Below are 19,867 nucleotides of genomic sequence, written 5' to 3'. Positions count from 1 at the left end.
CTGCACTACTTCCTAATGACGTGGAAGATTACTTTCTGAGCCACATCACTGCTACGGGAGCCGGAAGGTCCATACGCGAAACCAATACACCCAAAACAAAAAACTCAGAATAAAGAAAATACAACTTTCACATCTGGTGTTCACCCTGTTACCGATTAATAAACGTTGCAATGTATTGAGCACTGAACAACACTTCCTTTTCATATACAATGAAATTTTAATATTAAATTGTATATTGATCATTGCAACAAAATGCATGTGTTGTAAACATTTTAAGAAAGAAAGAAAAGATATTCAAAAACACTGCATAGCAACGAAATACAATGATGAACACGATCATGCATTACCAAGTACTCAGTGTTAGTTTTAAATGATTAAAGATTTGAAGAGTGTATAACATTTCCCCTGGTATGTAATAACCTCCACTTGATTCACCATCGGCTACAGTTTTCTTCAGACTGTTTAACAAACACAAACAAAATATTTAAAATATCACATAAAAAACATTACTGAACTATAAGGACTTCAGTGTTTAACAAAATAGTACAACAGATTTTAATGGTATGCAGCACCCTCCAGTGGAAGCTTCACCTATCGATGCAGTTGATGTTGCAGAAACTTGAATGAACTGGAGTCTTAAAGGGAATGTCACAAAGTCTGTCATTTGCTCATTATCTTCCACTCTTTACTTACCGATTTACAGCAATGCAATGCAACAAGCCATGACCAGAGGCCACTAAGCAAACAGCATAAATATTGCTGGAAATATTTAGTTTTTCTACTTAACCTCCAAAACTGAAAGTGATTTTTCAGAAACAATGTTTTGACAAATTATGTTTTTAATATGAAATTCTAATATGATGAGTAAGTTATTTTAGCATATTACTATTACTGTCAACAAAACCCATTAAAACACCAAAACTAATAACTGAATTATTCCATTAACAAACATTGTTTGTGTAAGAAGACACTTCACTGGCCATGTACATCATAATGGAAGGATATATCCCCCTGTGCAAAAGTGTGGTTCTGTTATGTCTGTGATAGTTTTTGAGGACCCAGGAGTTCTGTGGCACAGAAACATAAACTACATCAGGCTGCCGTGATAGTAAGTCAAATTAATTGTGGCAAACCAATTCAACACTGTTAAGTGTACTGTACTGTATGACTGCAAACAATATAAAAGATTACATTCATTCTTGCAGTGGTTAACTAAGTCTTTTCATAGGCATACACATTCAAACTGAGGTTTTCATGATAAGGAGGGGTTACGGTTCAAGTCGAGAGCAAAGTATTTGTTTGCAATACAGAGCCAAAGAACAATGGCTGCACATACTGGTATGCGAGTCTCTATTCTATTACTATTAAAATAGCTTTTTATTACAGGAACTCTCATTTAACTTAGTGAAGAGATCCTGTATGTGCTGAAGGATACCACTAGTTCACCACACTGACTATAAAGTGAAAAGAAGACCTAAATCATATTTTTACACTTAGATACCAGTGTCAAGATATCAACAGTAAACACTGCATGGGAATACAAACACTTAAAATGATAAATCTGTCAGGTGACAACTCTTTACATAAAAGCAATGGGTGGCACACATTTGGTGACATTTTTATTTGAGATATTACATCCAAATTAGCTTTTCATCAATGTAAGAATGCCTTCCTCTGTAAAAATCCCTAGTGTACCGCAGACAATGTGTCATCCACAATGGTGCAGTCACGGTGTCTTTCATGACCTGAGACAACTGTGTCCAAGCTGCCACGCAGACTGAAAACCTTTATATTTTCCCAGACTTGCTAGATCATTGTTCTGTGTATATGTGAGCGTGTGTGGGGTGGATCCAGGGTTTGCACGGTTCTTGTGGGAACTTCCTGTTTGTCCTCTTATTCTATTCTTCTGTGTGTTATTTGCGGCTGTGTGCATTTCATACGTTGCATGTAACTGCCTTTCCATGGACCGTTTTCACAGCAGACATGTCGACTTGTCACAGAAGCAGAGACACAGGTGTAACTAATTACATTAATGTTGGCTCTGTTCTATTTAAGGGTCCCGGTAAGCCAACATACACAGCGCACAGGCTCTGGAATTGGCAGAAGCTAAATGCCATGCAGTCATCCTTAATATTATTAATGACACCTGTGTTTAATTCCCTCTGAGACATGTCAAAATATCTGCTGTGAAAAGTCTATTAGCTGTCTGTGGCAGCTCCAAGATTAGTAATGTAATGACATCAGCACAGTTGATCCTCTATCAACTTAAAATAGTGTTGTGACATTAGTTTAAGTTGATATGACAGGACTGGAAATTATAGAAATACTAGGATTTTATGTAAATTAAGTTTTTTTAAATTTTCGTTTTAGGGCAAGAACTTGTCTGTATAAATTGGTAGTTCTCATGTAATCTATATTTACCATAAATTCAATGTATTTATTTGATTTATTCTAAGTCTTGTTGCTGGATGATGCTAACATCACGTTATTGGATGTAAACAATCTAGCTTACGTGTGTGGAAAGCCTCTATTTAGTTGACCCTAGATAGTTAGAGCATCCAGCCATGAACAATGTGTTAGACTGGGCGTTATGTATTTCACCAGCGATTGAAGGATATTTTTAGATATCTCACCGCCACTCGGCAGTAAAACTAACGCTGTTGTTCTGATCAGTGTGATCGACAATCGACCCTTTTTTTTTTTTTTTTTTTTTTTAAACCGAGCTAAAGGCAGGCGAAACCAAACGATCCCAGAGCAGCGCGATGCAGCGACACGCAGCGGCGTCACTTTGACCAAAAGACCAATTAATATTAATATGGCAAACTATTACTGCAATTATACAGTTAATCAGACGTTAGCTGATCTTATTTAAACTACGTGCTTTGGTGGAGAAAAAAAAAAAAAAAACTGCTTCGTGAGAGACACAAACTCACTTTTCCAGCCTCTCTATTCAAATCTCTATTTTGAATGCCAAAATGGCATTCAAATTGTGCACAGGTCAAATGAAAAATAAAAATTCACAACACATTTTGAATAATAAATAACAATAACAAAGACTTCCCTGCATATGATGAATGTGTCTGAAACCAGCTTACAGGATTGCAGGCTAAAAATGTTGTGGAAATGTTATCGTCCATTTTTTGTGATTTTTTTCCTTTCTTTCTTTCTTTCTTTCTTTCAAAGTCCCCCTATTAGCTGCAGCCTGTGAGTATATTGATTATATTACACTACATACTATAGCAGACGCAGCCCCGGATCGGTCCTTCCAGTCTACGGGATTGGCTCAGCAGCCCTGCGGTCTGAGTTGTGGCCTGTAGGCGGCAGCAGAGAGCGCCGTTTCTGTAAAAACAACATCTCACCTTCTTTCTTTAGTCCAAGTGCTGGAGCACGTTTGAGTGACCATGGAGCGTATTTGCTGTCATGTAGTTCAGCGTTAATACGGCGTGAATATTACAAGAGGAGGACTTTTATTTGGCGCGGATACGGAGGAGCCACAGTAGAGCCATGGCTGCAGGGGAGGAAGGAGAGGGTTTGCACAGTAAAATAAGGCACCACGACGGAGCTGGAAGTGTAAACAGCTCAGAGGGCTTCAGGAACGGCTATGTGAAGAGCTGCGTCACCCCTCTGAAACAGGACCATCACAGGGGGTTTTTGTTCAACGTGTGCAGGTTTTGCAACGAAGACATTCTTAATTCAAAATTGTTAAAGGTCTCTGCCCTCTACGTCGGCGCGTTTGTCATCCTCGCGGTTTCTTTTCTCATTTCCAGGAGCTTGCAAAGTGACTCGCTTTGGGATTTGCGGACTTTTTTGTCGGGCTTCTCCCAGTCCATCAGTCCTTTATTCAGCATAGGATGTGCTTTCTTCTTTCTGACGTTTTACCTGAGGAGGAAAAAGAAGGAGAGCAGCAAATGCTGGCTCGTGTCACTGCCAGCATCGTGTTACCTCGGGGATTTTTTGGTTTTGCGGTTTTTGCAATGGGGAGAGGACCAGCACCAGATGCAAATGGTGGGCAGGTTGTTATTCGTGTTGGGGTGTGTGGGTCTGCTCACCCTGATCCCCACTCTGAAACTCAAACACAGTGTTCTCATACTGGTTTTCGCCAGCGTTGTGTGGCTCGTGTCTTTCACAAGTTTGAGCGGTCTGCCTGCTCTGCTCAGACCGCTCTTCGCCTGCTTTGCGGGGGTCTCCGGCTCCCTGTTGGGGCTCTGCTTTGACCGCTACTACCCGTCGAGGGAAGCGCCGAGTGGGATTTCCACCGCGGAGGAGAAGGTCCCCGTGATCAGACCCAGGAGGAGGTCCAGCTGTGTTTCACTGGGGGAAACGTCGACCAGCTATTATGGCAGTTGTAAAATGCCTCGCAGACCTTCGTTGCCCTGCATATCCAGAGAGCAGGTAGGTCTGTAGTTCAAAAGTAGGCCCGCTGATCATCCACAGAGTGCACATGTGCATCAGCTGTGGAAAACACCCTGTCTTAGATCACGAAAAAAGCCCACACGAAGCAAACGAGTGACCCACAGAAAACATTCCCTCACGCAGCTAAATCAGTTAAGCTGATTTTAGATATGCAATCAGTGGATGACTTAATGTTAGTGGAGGAGATCATTTCTGGTAGAAGGAGAACTACAGACTGTCTTGTGTTGTCAATGACTTCACCAGGTTATCACAGACCCTGCTAAGCAAGCAGACAATCCAACATTACTTTCTGCAGTGTTATTGTACAGGCCTACTTGTGTATCATCAACACAGGGATGTGTGCAAATTTACTTAGACATTTTTTTTAGCATTTCAGCCAATTACCAAAAAGTGTGCTTAATACCAGATTTGATATTTTAAATGAAATATCAACATGATTTAGAGTGCAAGCTATTTTCCTACAACACTCCTCCCCACAATGACATCAGTAATATTTCTCTGTAGTTTGTTAGGAATATGTTTATTTACAAGTGTGTATACCAGATAATCAATGAAATGTGTGTGTCCATGTACATCATGCTGGCAGAATAACAACCCAGCCAGCAGCATAGCAAGTGATGTGGCCCACGTTTCCCATCTGACTGTAGCAGTCAACAAAACAAAATGATAGTGAGCACACGCAGGGATTATTCCTGTGCTCCTTTTTATTTGCTGGTGTACGCAAGCTGTTTAAAACCAGTCTGTTTGCATACAGTAGCAAACAGGTCTACTACAAAGTGATGCTCCTTTTTTTTTTTCCACTTTGCATTAGTTTTGTAAACCAATACACCTATATCAAGTGATGGCCATGCAAAATGAGGGCTATCACGTTGCATAAAATATGCTGTGGAAAAAGAGCCGATTCAAGCTGTTGCTTTAATCTGTGTGCAGGTAATGCAGACGATTATTATTGTCCGTATCGGTTTAAAATGTGTTTTCAAAAACAAAATGTGCAGATGCCAAGGCATTAGCTCACACACATTGTTTCTGTGTCCTTCAAGCTTTGTTTGAAATGATAACAGGACTAAAAATGTATAGCCAGTTTGTCTCAGTTGCGCTATTTCCAGCAGTTGTTTTTCACCTCATTGTGTTTTAGGCTATTAGCAGATTAGCAGTCACATTGAGTTAGGCCTGGAAACAGTGCATGGAAACTATAACAGAAAAACAGGTTTCACCATTTACTAACACTTTATGAATTTCACCTTTCGCTCCATTTTGGATCCCAGAATGCACTTAATGTGTTATTGAAAATGAGCAAAATATAAACAATAATATTACATATATTTTTAAAATAAGATTTGCAATGGAGGCGTCAGCGCAGACGTTTGCCAACTTTTCCATCTGGAAGAGAAAGATATTGACTCGAACCCAAGATAAGGTGTTTTTGAAACCACAGACCTGACTTTAACTTGAAATATGCTGCTCCAACAACTTTGGGGGGGAAAAAACATTGTATATTAGTACAATTCCTAACAAGTGCATTCCCATTCCACATTTATATTAGACTCAATTGACATCCGTTGTAGTTCATTACTTGATTTGCAACCTTCATTCAGTCTTGACATTGAAACTTGAAACTGACTAATGTCTGGAGTAAAACTGAATTGTTCTCCCTTTATGTGCCACTCGTAGTTTTCCTGTCTCTTTGTAGTTAGGTACATACAGCATGTCGTACACTAAAAAAAACTACTACTTATAATTTTCAGTGGAAAAGCTGAAAGAGGTCATGGTCTTTGATTAAACATACCATGTATTTTTTCATTTGTAATTATCACTTCAAGTGCTACATTTATTGTCAGGTTCAGTCACGCTGTTATTTGCCTGCCCCACGTCCCCCAATAGATTATTTTAAACCTCTTTTATGCTGTGTAAAATTGCATGTATGTAAATTGTAGACAGAAAACTGGAAGTGTGTGTGAAAAGAACAACAAAAACATGTGACCAAAAGAGTGGCGGATAAGAGGCTATTGATTGTTGATGGCCATGTCATCTTATCAGCGGAATGTCTGACATGCATCACAATCCATGTTGAGTAAAAAGATTAGATAGGCATACGTTATCGCCTGCGTCATCATGACACTGTCCGCAAAAACACATTTGGCAGCGTCTCTGGAATAAATGTTTACAGGCAAAGTCACATTTTTCTAATGACTAAAAGGGACAAACAACATATTTGCCTGGGAAATGGCAGTCAGGTGAATTAAAGTCTGGATTGCCTGTTAGTGTGTCTGTCTGTCTGTCTAGCTGTAGGTGTCAGCCCTATGATGCAGCTTACTGGCAACCTGTCTGCGGTGTTGTGCCAATTGCATGCTGGGATAGATCTTACTCATTGGGATAGTATGATGGCCTAGAATATTTTAGCTGATTAGCCCACAATGTAGGGAATTGCTGTCTCACTCCTGAAAGTTGTTTTCCTTCTACTCAAGATTTTGGAAATGGAAATTTTACCCAGTGATGGTGCCAAACTTTTCCTTTCCTGGGTTTGATAATCAGGGAATAAAGTCGAAAGAAGAACCGCAGACTGAGAATAAGAAATAATCATTTATAATGTGATTTCTATGTGTTAATGAGTCATTTTGTGGAAAGAAAAATCTGTTTCTGCGTCAGAGGCAGCCAGAAAGAGGCATAAAGGAAGACTCCGAAAGGTTCGCTCTGGGTTCACTGGTGATGTCACACATGTTCTTCATCTTCACACATGCTTTACACACAAAACAGTCAACCCCCCTTTCTGCTGTCTGAGAGGGTCAGTGGTTTTCTGCCTTCAGTTGCAAAGACGGAGGGATTGTTTGTTAGCGGCAACACGTGGTTTTACATGCAGCAAGTTTATCATCACGATGGGAAATGATTGCAGAGAGATTTGAAGTCATGTTGATGAAGGAAGGTGTTTTGGTCAGGTTAACAGACTTAATATATGAACTAAGTCTTTAGACTAAATAAACTAGATATGAAGTAATGTTGCCTCTGAGATGATTATAAAGCAAAACTTGAAATCATTGTCACAATTTTCATATCATCTTTAGTCTATTTGTAATTATTATGTTGCTCTGTGTCTATGCGAAGCGCTTGTTGTTTTATTAACTGTTAGGTATTTGTTAAAATTATTAACATAATCCTGCCAACATTTTAACCAGTGTCTTTAATTTGTGTGGATTATGTATTACTGCAGGTAACAGGTACAGCACTTTTGCTTGACGCTGTATAATGAACAGATTACTCTCACTGATGAAAAATACCTTGCTTGGCGTTGAACTCACGACCTTTAAAAAAAAAAAAAAAAATGAGGAGAATGATGTAAAAACAGCTTTCCATTTTACCTGTGCTAAATGACCATGATATAACCACGGAAATATACTCTAAGGTTTAGTTTATACGCTTTAGTTCGTGAACTTATTTCCCTACACTTCTTCCATTTATATATGATGAGACTTCTGGTGTATTAACACTTAATTTAAAGACATTTGTCAGTGAGACTCCTTGAGTGAGAGTGAGTGAGAATCCTTACGACATTTTACATTCACGTTTGATGTGTTCTTCATTATGACTGCATTAATGTGAGCTCAGACTTTTTGAAAGTCGACACCATCATGAATATCCAAACTGAAAAGTGCTGCTTTGGATGATGTACCCCATGGCCTGAAAGACACCAGGGCGAGAGTTTTATATGTCCAATGTTTCTTTGAACAGAATGGTGGCCTTCCAAATATTAGCTTATTTTTGTTTTCTAGGCTTGATTTGTCATTGACACGATTAAATTGTAGAGCTGTGGCAGCACAACTAAGTAGCTTTAATACCGGAGTGCTACTTACACCTAAAATTTAAAAAAAGGTCAAAAAAGGAGTAATTTGTAGCCTCTGTTTTATTGTTTTTCATTTATACATTTTTTTTGTATTAGATGCTTCCTCAGAACTACGTACTCACCTACCAGAAGTAACCACTGACACAACACTGAGCATAGACTATGAAAAAGGATCCTTCTTGTGTTTCGCCTGAGACTACTGCTATTACTCACGTTAAAGGTGCACTGATGCGTTTTGTGGCCACTAGTGGCGCTGTAGAGCAACGAGAAGATTATCACATTATTTGTCTTTGGTGTTCTATAACATGGACTCCACATGGATGGGAAAATATTAATCAGTTAAGCTAATTTTGTCTCAAGAAATATGCTCCAGACTTTTCTGACCATGTCTTTAAATGGATCCCCTAGATTCACTCAATTGTTCGCATTCACAGTCAGAGGCGGTAATAAATTAGGAGAACGAGACTCTAAATTCGAAATATTTATGAAGACCTTTAATAATACGTGCAGCATGTTCCAAAGAGAAGCACTGAGAGTAAACACAGCCAAGCTTGTTTAGAAGAGAACATCGTCAGTGTTCAATGAACAGGTATGTGAGGCAGATGTGAAACTGAAGATAAATGAGTGGAATTCAAAACTGAATTGTGACAGTTCTCTCTAAAACTTAATTACAGAAAACCATAGTGTTTAGTAAGAAATGGACATACGGTGGCATCCCATCACCCCATCAAAGCTTCCATTGCTAGTTTATTTCATTGAAGCACTATTGTTTTTAAATATCTGTGTATTACCATCAACCACACGCTTTTCGAGAGTAACATTTTGAAAGTTTACAAATGAGTGCCACGCGATAAACCCACTGTACATCTTCATTGATGACAGATTTAGATCACCTAATTTAAATTTAATTACATTTCACCAGAAACTAGTCTACTTGCAGTTTCAATGCATTGATGTCAGTGTCTCATTCCATTGTCTTAAGTCTTTTTTAACACCAGTGTTAGATGCTCATATACTAATCAAAGACTGCTCACTACTACTAAGTGTTAGTTGTCGTTATTTTCCTAAATACTGTTTTTATATTGGATCAAACTTGAGATCACGTCAAACAGTAGGTCACAAAATATATTTTATATTAAATGTATTTTCCTTGACACCCGTCACCGTCACCAAACTTGAAATAAATAGAATCTCTTCCACATGAACAACCTCTACAATTATTATCTGTGATCTTTAAACAAGGCCCAAACACAAAATGCGAATAAGTGCTCAGGATTTACAGATTTATTCATTTTCACGTCACGTAATGGGTCACATCATGAGTCAAAAGATCGCTTCATTTTTCTTGAAGGGCAATTTCTCATGTTTATGGTGACTACCTGTATAGCTGAGCACATCTTTTTGTTGAAGGCGTTTTCTAGAAATGTGCCAAACTGACTTGCTGCCATCATCACTATTATTCACTATGTATTGAAGCAGTGTTTAGCCCAAAAATCATGGAACAGGACAGAGGTTTTCTGTCCCTGTGGAGACAGGTATACTGTAAACATAAACTTTTATGCAGTGGGATAGAATCGTCTCATTTAGCCCATTCCAGTTTCAATAAGTGTTCATTTTTACTCTGATAATTTCACATCTCAGTTTTGTGTTTTGCCACCGTAACTTTAAACCTCTTGCACAACCAAAGCTTTATGGATTGCCTGCAAGTGCCAGGGGTCCCAGATTTACTGCATTAACCATGTCGCTCTATTGTGTTAAATTCTTTTTCAATAGGGTACCTAAATAGGTCAATGAATCATGTAATTGTGACATGGTGAAGGAGCCCTGTAAAACTTTGTATTTGTTAATTTTATTTTGTGATCATTCTTGAGACAGTGCAGGAGCCACATGGGTCACAAGCTGAGACCCAGAAAAAAGAAAACAACACTATTTACAAGTCAGAAATATCTTCACAAATTGTCTGCTGAATATTTGCTTGAAGGTCCGTAACAATAATTTTATTTTAAGTTACTCTTTTCCACAACAATGATTTTATCATCCAGCCTGAATGGGAACCAAAATTATGTCAGCATGTGTCTCTGAGAGCCAGTTAGTTTTTTGAGATGAAGAGAATAAAGTGGAGATAATATTTTATAAGTAGGATTATTGTATTTGGGCTTTCATGGTAGAAATCTAAAAGCTCTACTTCATGAGTAAGACCTTAGAGGCAGTGCTGGCAGTGCAATGTCGAATTCAGGGAGAAGGCCCTCTTTTTGTGTGGTTACCACTCCACGGGGGCAGGCAGGGGTAAATAATACACTTAAATAACCCCCCATTCAGACGAGAACAGAGAAGCAGGCTGCAGAGAGAAAGGTTGGAAGGGAGAGCGGTGAAAACGCAGAGCAGCTCTCAGCTGTCACGTTCGCTTGCTGTAAAGCCATGTGGAATGATATAACATTGACGTCACAACCCAGTGACGTACCACAGGGTGATTGCAAAGAAGAAAAAATGCCAAGTCTTATTAATCGCCCTGTAGAATATAGTGTCTGCCTCCAGCAGTGATGAGAAAGGGAGAAATTGTCCTTCTTTAGACGGCGTGCAATAGAACGAGTCCTAAGGTGGAAAAAGTTGCCACGGAGAATTATCCTTCAGACAATTTAGCTTATTCATCAAGACAATCAGACAGTGCTATTGTTTTTATTATTTTGTGTTTCAAATTAATATGTTTTCCAAATGTAATATATACAAATCTATTCTCATCAGTATTATAGTAGTGAATGGTGTAAAATGTAACAGTAGCTTTTTGGTTTAAAATCTAATAATAGAGATGTATAAAAACATGCTTGTATATGTAGTAGGATAAGTACCTGGTATTAGTTTTGAGCCTACATATAAAGGTATATATTATAATAATGCATTTATTTTTTGGCAATAGTCTAATTAGAAAAAGATCATGGCCAAATTAAATGTTACCTTATGTACTGTTTATACTGTTTGAATCTCCAGTAATCAATGCAATCCTCCATACATTTAGTCAAACCGTCTGCCGGCTTTTTTTGCCTTTGATTCACTGTTATCAAAACTAAACCAGTATCTGAACAATGTGTTCAATTCAAGATGAGTTGTGTGTGTGTGTGCAGTGTGTTGTGAAGCAAGGATTCTGTTTTATTTTCCAATATACTGTAAATTCTCCTTTTGGTGGTTATGGTCTTTTTCAGTCTGATATAGAAATGTGACATAAGGCTGTCTTATACAATTAAATGTATAAAGGATAATCAAATTATACCTTATTGGACACGCTGCGCCACTCTGGACCTCTTACATGCTCGGGATGTGTCATAAACACTTAAGAGAACATCACAATCTAATTCTGCATTATAGCTGCTGGTCTTTTTTTGGGGGGTTATTTGAAAAATAATAATGATTACAATAATAATAAAGGCTAACTAAGATAAGCTAAAGGTATTTTTTGTCCTTTACATATATATGTTTTATATTACTTTAGTTGGAATAGACTGGAGCTTCTAAGGACTGTGCTAACAGAGAAATAGTGCATTACCTTAAAATAGAGACCATTAAATGACTAGTGTTATCTGCAGTTAAGGGTTATGTGTGTTTTAACTTTAATCTTGATATTATCAATGTTGTGAACAATTTCAGTCGTCTCAGTCCATGTGAAAGTAAAACAGCTTGAAAGTATCAAGTCCTATGTGGCAACTGCTGTTTCATTTATAATGCAGCTTTTGATTTTGTTGGACTGCAGTAATTTTTGGACTCTAAATGAAAATGAAATATTGCCTTCTTTTGTGAAAGTGTTGTTAATGTGACTTGGAGCTGGTGATGGTAATAATATAATTCTATTTGACGAAATGTGAACTAAGCTGAGCTGCCGTTTAACTGGAGGAGATTGATGTGTGAAGTTAACCTTAGGAGGTTGTGTAACAGTTGCGATATCAAGACCCAGATGTCCTAATTCATTGCTTAGCAACTCCTCATCGATGCCACAGGTAGCTTTGATAGCAGGTAAACATTTTATGATTGCCAAATCAAGAGCTGAATCAGCATGTATGAATGACACCTATGCAGCCTTTTCAGGTGTCTTGTAAACCATATTAGAATTTACATAATAATTGTAAAATTTAGGAATTATTCTGATTAAAATTTGGCTTGTTGTTATTGGATGCGGATTGGCTGTTGTGGTGGTTTCCTTGAGTAATATTCTCACCCCACTTTCTTTTAATATCCAAACTAGTTTGCATAGCTGCTTTTAATTTTTCATCGGCAGCAGCAGGACCAGTAGAAAGGGTTAAGTTGAGCGAGGTACTGTGTGTTTGGCTGACTGCAGAGTGAAACAGGATGCAGCGACTGCATTGTCAGCCTGCTGGTGTGAGTGCAAACAGATGAGGAAATGCTGGAGCGGGTACTCCAAAACTCGGGTTACCCTGGAAACGGTTTGCGTCATGATCACCAGCAATTAGCTTGCAGCTCTTTAGTTTTCATGATAGGTCTACCAGAGCTTAGCCTAATGACTCTGGTGTCTGAAGAGACACTATGAAAAGAGGCTTCACAAAATACTCTTAGACGAGTTTATTTTGCTTCTTCGCTTAACATTTTGTGTCTGAAATTGTCTATAAATTATTATTATTTGAGGACATAAGATTGTGGCTTTTTTGATGCTCTGTTTTGAGCTGCCTGTAAAGAGCTGTGCAGCGTGTCCCCTCTTTCTTATTTTTCTCTAATGAGCCTTGATGTGATATCCTGACCTCGTCTATCTGCTTGTATTATTTTCTGTACAAAGCTTATTCGTGGCTGGGTTTGTGTATTGTTGAAGCCCAGAATGTTGGACCGGAGAGGGGGGATGCTGAGACACTGCCATCAACTAAGTTCGGGATAATTAGACCTTTTCTCTTTTCCGCAACTGTTGTATCAGCCTCCCGTACGTTGCTTGTTTCTACTACATGAAAAAATTGCCACATGTGAAATGGCTAGATAAGATAAGTTCTGTCAAAATGTTCCCCAAGCTGCTGGCTCTAGTTGCACCACAATTAAGCTTTTTAATTTGGGAGTTCAGGGGACAGTGGAGACTTTCTGGTTCGCTCTTCTCAAAGGATTTTGATTATACCACAAGATTCCCAACATTTCAGGTGGCTGAGCCTTTAAGTTCAGGATGAGGTTATTAAACCTTGCATATGTTGACCGTTTGTTCAGTCCAGTGAGTGTGGTTAGGTTTAGTCAAAGGGGTGGTATAGTTAAATTAGTGTGCTATGACATGGACGGTGTGCGCCCATGCTTGAATTGTTGCTGTGGGAATTTAAGCATGGATAAATGGATTTAAGGGTTGCAGTAGATTTAATTTATTTAAATGAGCCTACCATGGGTTTTACTGACCGTTATTAGTCTTCAGATGTATCTATTGATATATCGTCATCTTTTCCCTCAATACTCTTTAAGCCCCACTCGATAAATTGAAAGGATTGTCAGACTCGAGTGATTTCAGCTTTTTGTTGCACTGAAAATGCTTCCAATTATCATTTTTGCATTGCATTCTCATTGAAATATTACACAGCAATGTCACCAAAGTTTTACTCTCTTTCTCCCCCTAGTTTTCTCTCCTTCATTTTATTCCCTCTATCTCTGTTTCTCATTCTCTCAGAATTTCTTTCTCTCTCTCTCTCTCTCGCTCTCTCTCTCTCTCGCTCTCTGTGCGCCTCTTTTGAAAACGGTGTCAGCACTGCTGCTTTTACACCAAAAGGCTGTTGCTAAGTGACGGTTGACGTCAGCCGCAGCTACAGAGGAGGGCTTGTGTGTGTTTAGCAGCTGAGGGCAGATCCCACTGAAAAGGGCAAAACTGAGAAGCACTATTAGTCACTGCAATGAAAACCCTAACTTCAACCAACAGGATCGCCATTTCCAATAACTGCACACAATCCACATTCTGACTGACTGGTAAAAGTAAATCTTTCAAAGTGGAATGATGAGGTTTAGGCAAAAAAAAAATTATTTTTTTGGAGAAACTGCTCCCGGACAGTCCCCACCCCCTTTTCTTCACTTTTTCTTTAGTCTGTCGCTGTCTCCTTTTCTTTCTCACTTTAACCCCGTCCACCCCTCCCCCAACACACAAGTACACACACACACAGAGGCTGAAATGCCAGACAACCCCCCCCCCCCCTCATGTAATGTAAGTGAGATTTTGTAGATAGATTTTGTGTCTGACGAAAGCCTCTGACTCTGAGTTTCAGTGTGATATCTCCCCCATTCGGCCAAGGTTGCTCTTGATCTGCTCGCCATTGTTCAGTGTAATCAATGCCCGGGGACCTGTATCATCCTCTCCCTCCCCACCACTGCACCCCCCACCCCCTGCTCCTCCTCCTTTTCTCCCCCGCCTTTCTCTCTCCGGTGACAGCACACGAAATTTGACCTGTTAGAGTGGACCAAACAAAAAGCTTATCTGCATTTCAGGTTAAAATAATAGTGCACTTATTCTATTCACAACTCATGAACGGTTACATTCTTCTGAGTTATCACTTTGAAAGAATGTAGTAAATTTTCATTGCAGTGTGATACTTGGTTTGTCTGCGTCAAAGCTGCAATACTAAACCAAAAACTTGCTTGCTTAACAAGACACGGTACCTAGAGAGCGATGACACAGTAATTTACCAGCCAATATACATTAGAAGGCAGTCATATCTGCTGCATTTATGTCCTGAAGACTGCGATGTGAGTGAGTTAAGTGTTTTGCAGCACTCATATGGAGATCACTGATGGCAGAGGAAGTGAGCAGAGAGCACTGGGTTTTAATCGCATCCCCCCCCTCTGCAGCAAATGCACACTGTGCTGTTAAGATACAGTCAGAGTTGTGGCCCGCCCCAAACTGTTATTGTATCCTATGAAGGCCGTGACAAGATGTTCTCTTAAGACTTTTGTGATACTCAGGGATCAAGGCCTGATGGGTAGTGGTGTAGTGACCACAGAGACTTTCCCTCAAGCAGAAGACAACAGTTGGAGGTGCAGTTGTAGCAAAACACTGAATCCCCCTCAGCTTGGAGTGGAGCAAGCCAAAGGTTTGTTTCTTTATTCAACAAAGAGACACCATATTCATATTTTTATACACCGTGAAAGCTTTGAAAAAAAGGGTGTGTGCAGTGTGACCCTCCTATGTGCTTATCTGTCCCGACCCTGTATCAGTCCCGACCCTGTATCAAAGGATCAACTGGATCAACAGTGGACTTGATGCCATATCAACAGCAGGCACCCTGGCACAGCACCATAGACCCGGGGCATTAGGCACTGGATGGTTGGGTCCAGACTCCAGCAGTTGGCTGGGGGTAGACATGGATTAAAGATGCAGGATTTGCGTCATAAGGTGAACTCTACCGGGCACGCTGATCATATAGAAAGTTTTGTGTTACTGTTGCTAAGTGATCTAAAAACAGAGACACATCAGCGTGGCTGCTTGCACAAGTAGCACAAACACAGACTTAAAGCAAATCAAGAATGAAAGAAGATAGTTTTCTTGGCTACCTTTTAGCTGTATCAGTTGTTTCCTTTTTTGTTTTCTTCTTAATGTCTTTTTCATTGATGTAATGGTAATGGCTAATGGCTACAAACCATCTGTTGACGTGAGGGTTAGAACATTGAAGTTATTGTTCACAAAATGAGACCCCTACACATTTACTACAAACTAGTTCAAACACTATTATAATGCTCAATATCACATTATAATCAAATATTTTTCTTCCATCTTTAGAGAGAGAATACATGATTATATACAATTATACTGCATTAGTATATGTCTATATATTATTAAGTATTTTAACAAAAAAATAAAACTGCAACATTTGTAGATGTAACAAAAATGTGCAAATCTTGAAATCGCAAAGCATTGTTGCTCACTATAACTCAGTGAGCTTAAAGAAAATCAGTATATGACTGTCAATAAGACAATCAGGACTGACAAATAATGACAAATAAAAAAGAATTTATTTTCACATAGAAGCGACATTTACGTGAAACTTGCTGCTTTCCTCTATAAAATGCTCTCGCCTGCTGACACAGCCATATTAGGGCACAGAGGGCAATTAATCACAGTGTGCTCAAAAAGACAAACTCATAACCATCATACATTTCACCTGTTAATAAGAAATGCTTGATCTGATGTGCCAGATGTGGAACAGGGTAATGCATCAGTACGGTAACTAATCACCTTTAATCACTTGTCGACGCAAAGATTGCTAAAGCTGAAAAACTGTGTCGCCCTACCGGAGGCTGCAAGTGTCACAGAGATATTCTGTTAAGCTGTGCATACAGTGAAGATAATTTATCACGCTTTGGACACATTGATAGGAGGTCCATGCAGATAATATAGTGAAGTTAACTGTTAGCATGTCAGGGAGCAACAGAGCAATGAGAGAAGCATGCTAAAGGTCAAATTCAGGAGGACATCCAGGCAGTAAAAACTGCAATGAAATGTTTTGTGGGTGTCTTCAAGTTGATTTTATACTTCATGACATTTTAGATAATTGATTTCTCCATCCAGAATCTAGTGTGTCAGATATTCTTATGTAAACATTGTCACAATTCACATCTCTGAAAAAAAAAAAAACAGTATTAAAAAGGCATTTAACAAATAGAATTTAAGTTGATTAGGTAGGTTGTTCTTTCACAAAGAAGTTCTCATCTCTCCCTTTACTTAATTCTTCCACTTGGCATGTAATAACTATTTTGGTGTATTGCTGATATTCTATAGAAGTCTTGCACTTTTTTAAACTTTATTTACTTTTGCTTATGAAAGGGAGTGTTTTTTTTCAACCATGCCACAACACCTTGATACCTAGAAATGTAAAGTTCTGCCAAAAAAGGATTGTATACTACACAAATCTTGGTAAACTGGGTACATGTAGGCCTCACCTTTGCTCTCCTTAACTCTGTTTAGTAAACCTACCTCAGGTTTGTTTGTGTGACTCTGGCTCATCTGACCGTCAGCTAGTGTTCCAGTATTTAAGTCATGTGGCATCCGTCTCAGGTGATGTAGGCAGAGCTCACAAAGCTCTACGTTTGTACTTAGAGATGTAAAATGCTGATCTCCGGTGGTTCCACTATTATGTTCTGACCCGCACGCTGAAAGTACTGCTTGCTGAGTCTGCTCGTTCCCAAGATGGGATATTGAGGGGAAAGTAACCGAAGACCCCAGTGACTCTAAAAGCCAACGTTCGTGTTTAAACTGGAGACTATATGATGCGTTTTGTAAGAAAGTGTCGGTTCGTCGATTGAAAAAAGACAAGAAATATGCCGGTGTGTCAGTTGCAACTGCAATTACGTATTAGTCAACTCTATTACGACATGTTTTTCTGCCTTCATTTGTTGCATTACCCTTTAACAGTCATTCAGGGTCCATATTGTTCACTCAGTGTAATGGGCAGTGCTGGTTCAGAGATTTATGTTTGTTGAATGCTTCAATAGCAGAAGATAAGCATCTGCAAATAAATTAGATATCCTGTGCTCAGTTGTTGAAATAAGAGTCATGTGACTGCTGCATCCTGTGATGAAGGTCACCCCCCAAATAGCCTCCCTGAGATGCTTTTGTGATAATTGGCAGAAATATCCATTATATTTCAATTCAATTATAGTTGATGCAGTAATTTTAAAGGCAGGAAGGAAAGTGTGTGGTGAAGCAGTAGTGAACGTTTTGAAGTTTTACAGTTTTATGTTTTGCGGTGGAGGTCAATAGTTATAGAAAATGTTCAAATTTAAACTCAGACGCTCTTCCTTTCTTTTCCCTTTATGATTCATAAATCTTGTGGCCTCACTCTCTTGGTCTCTCTCTTTCTCTCTTTTCTGTGTTTCTCCAACAGCAAGTTCTCCATGTTAGTCTCTGAAAGCATACTGGCCTCATGGCAGGATGACAGCCTCACTTCATTGTGTGTGTGCAAAACACCAGGGACACCACAATATGAAATACAGAAACACCCCACCCAAGTACCAAGCCAGGGTGGATTATTCTCATGAAACATCAAGTTATGGCTCTCGGACGTTGCAACAAAAGACATTTTTGTGTCTTACACTGCTGCAGGATTTAGTCCCAGACCTGTTATAGAGCTGCAAACTATCAGCAGGGTAGCTGTAAAAGTATGCCCACACATTGTAGTAGAAAGCGTTCATCTAGCCATTGTCTGGCCATACCAAGGGAAGTGGATTGTTGCACAGTCGTGGGTAATTGCCTCACTCAGAAGAAGGGCGGTTTGCCTTAAACATCTGTCCCAAATAAAATTACAGAACTGGAGTGTGGTCTTGGACATTTTATCATTCAGACATATTCAGAATATCCAGAAATGTTTGAAATGTCTATATTCTAAAGGATTTAATAGAAATCTATGAGAAAAAACAAACATGGCAGTCTGATCCAATGTTTTTTTACACAGACCTTAAAGATGAATTCTTCGATTTTTTGACAGATGCATAGCTCTGACATATTATGGCCTTAAAAAGTTGTGATGGTAAATATGTTAGCTAATGTTAGTTTAAAACAGTTGCTTACCTACACATCCAGCAGACATAGAGCAACATTATCTCATTTGAGTCATTTCTCTTTTTTATCTCCTGTTTGGTCTCCACCAACTCGGTGAAAAATGTCTGTGTATTTAGTTCGCCACATGTTTCACTTTCTTCACCAGCTAGTCGCTAACTTTGTCTGAAGTTAGGCAGGAAGCGTACAGCAGTTTTTGTCAACTTCTTTTGACAGCTCCCTGCCGCTACTAGATGAGAGCATGCAAACTGTACAGACTGAACCAACTGCAGTGAATATGTGGCTGTAAAACCAAAATATTGACCTAGAAAAGGCAAAAAAATTCTCTGCGGGTTTGTGTGTAACTGCATTGATAAATGCAATTTTAATGTCTATTTATGATCCTATATCACTCTGCAAAGTTTCTGTGGACTATCACACTTCGTAAAAATAATATCCAGCTACAGTCACCTGCCAAAAAAAAAACCTAGTAGTTGTGAGGCATTTTGAAAAGTACATGTGGGAGCCCCATATTATGCTGACCTTTACCTCTGATCCAACCCAGGCCTTCACACCAGGACCAGGAGAGTAGAAAAGGACAGGCTGCAACATGCCCTTTGTTGCTATGGAGCACACAAACAGACTGTCAATATGAATTTGCCTGGAAGAGTGGATTGAATTTATTTATATAGCTCTCATACTGTATACCAAAGTTATTTAAGCGTGTTCTCAGTAACTTTAACAACAACTACATTGACTGACTAACTGTATTGATTTTGACCTTTAACTTGTCATGTCTTCAATTTTTTTTTTTTTTTTTTAATTCAACCTCCCGTCACTTCAGCTTTAATGACAGCTTTGTGAATGTGATACGCAAAGTAGAAATGAGAAGCTGCAAACAGGCGGCGTCGGTCACTTGCTTGTAAATTATTTACTTACACAATTTCTGTTGTGGTATCTTTTCTCACTGTTCTATGTGTCTGTCTCACTCTCTGTACTTCCCTGTTAAGTCCTCCCCACCGCTCGGCTCTGATGGATGGCGTTTGTGTTCACATGCTTGTTATTGGCCAGAGCTCCAGGGCTCAGGCGTTAGGTTGTGTTTATGAGAGGAGCCTGCACTGATTCCATGATAAAACCAG

General features: G+C 39.1%; 1 protein-coding gene across 2 annotated transcripts in view; it reads left to right on the top strand.

Moving 5' to 3' along the window:
- Positions 1-3,383: 3,383 nt before the first annotated feature.
- The window catches only part of pde3b (phosphodiesterase 3B), a 43,030-nt gene continuing 26,546 nt past the window's right edge, over positions 3,384-19,867 (top strand). For both annotated transcript variants that reach the window (XM_070828877.1, XM_070828869.1), the window contains exon 1: positions 3,384-4,392. In XM_070828877.1, the coding sequence (XP_070684978.1) occupies positions 3,505-4,392 (888 nt within the window). In that variant the 5' untranslated portion in view covers positions 3,384-3,504. The remainder of the gene's footprint in view (positions 4,393-19,867) is intronic.

Source organism: Pempheris klunzingeri, chromosome 1 (genome assembly GCF_042242105.1).
Source record: "Pempheris klunzingeri isolate RE-2024b chromosome 1, fPemKlu1.hap1, whole genome shotgun sequence".
Classification (NCBI taxonomy): domain Eukaryota; kingdom Metazoa; phylum Chordata; class Actinopteri; order Acropomatiformes; family Pempheridae; genus Pempheris; species Pempheris klunzingeri.
The sequence above is the reverse complement of the archived record's forward strand: the minus strand, read 5'-3'. Positions and strand labels throughout refer to the sequence as shown.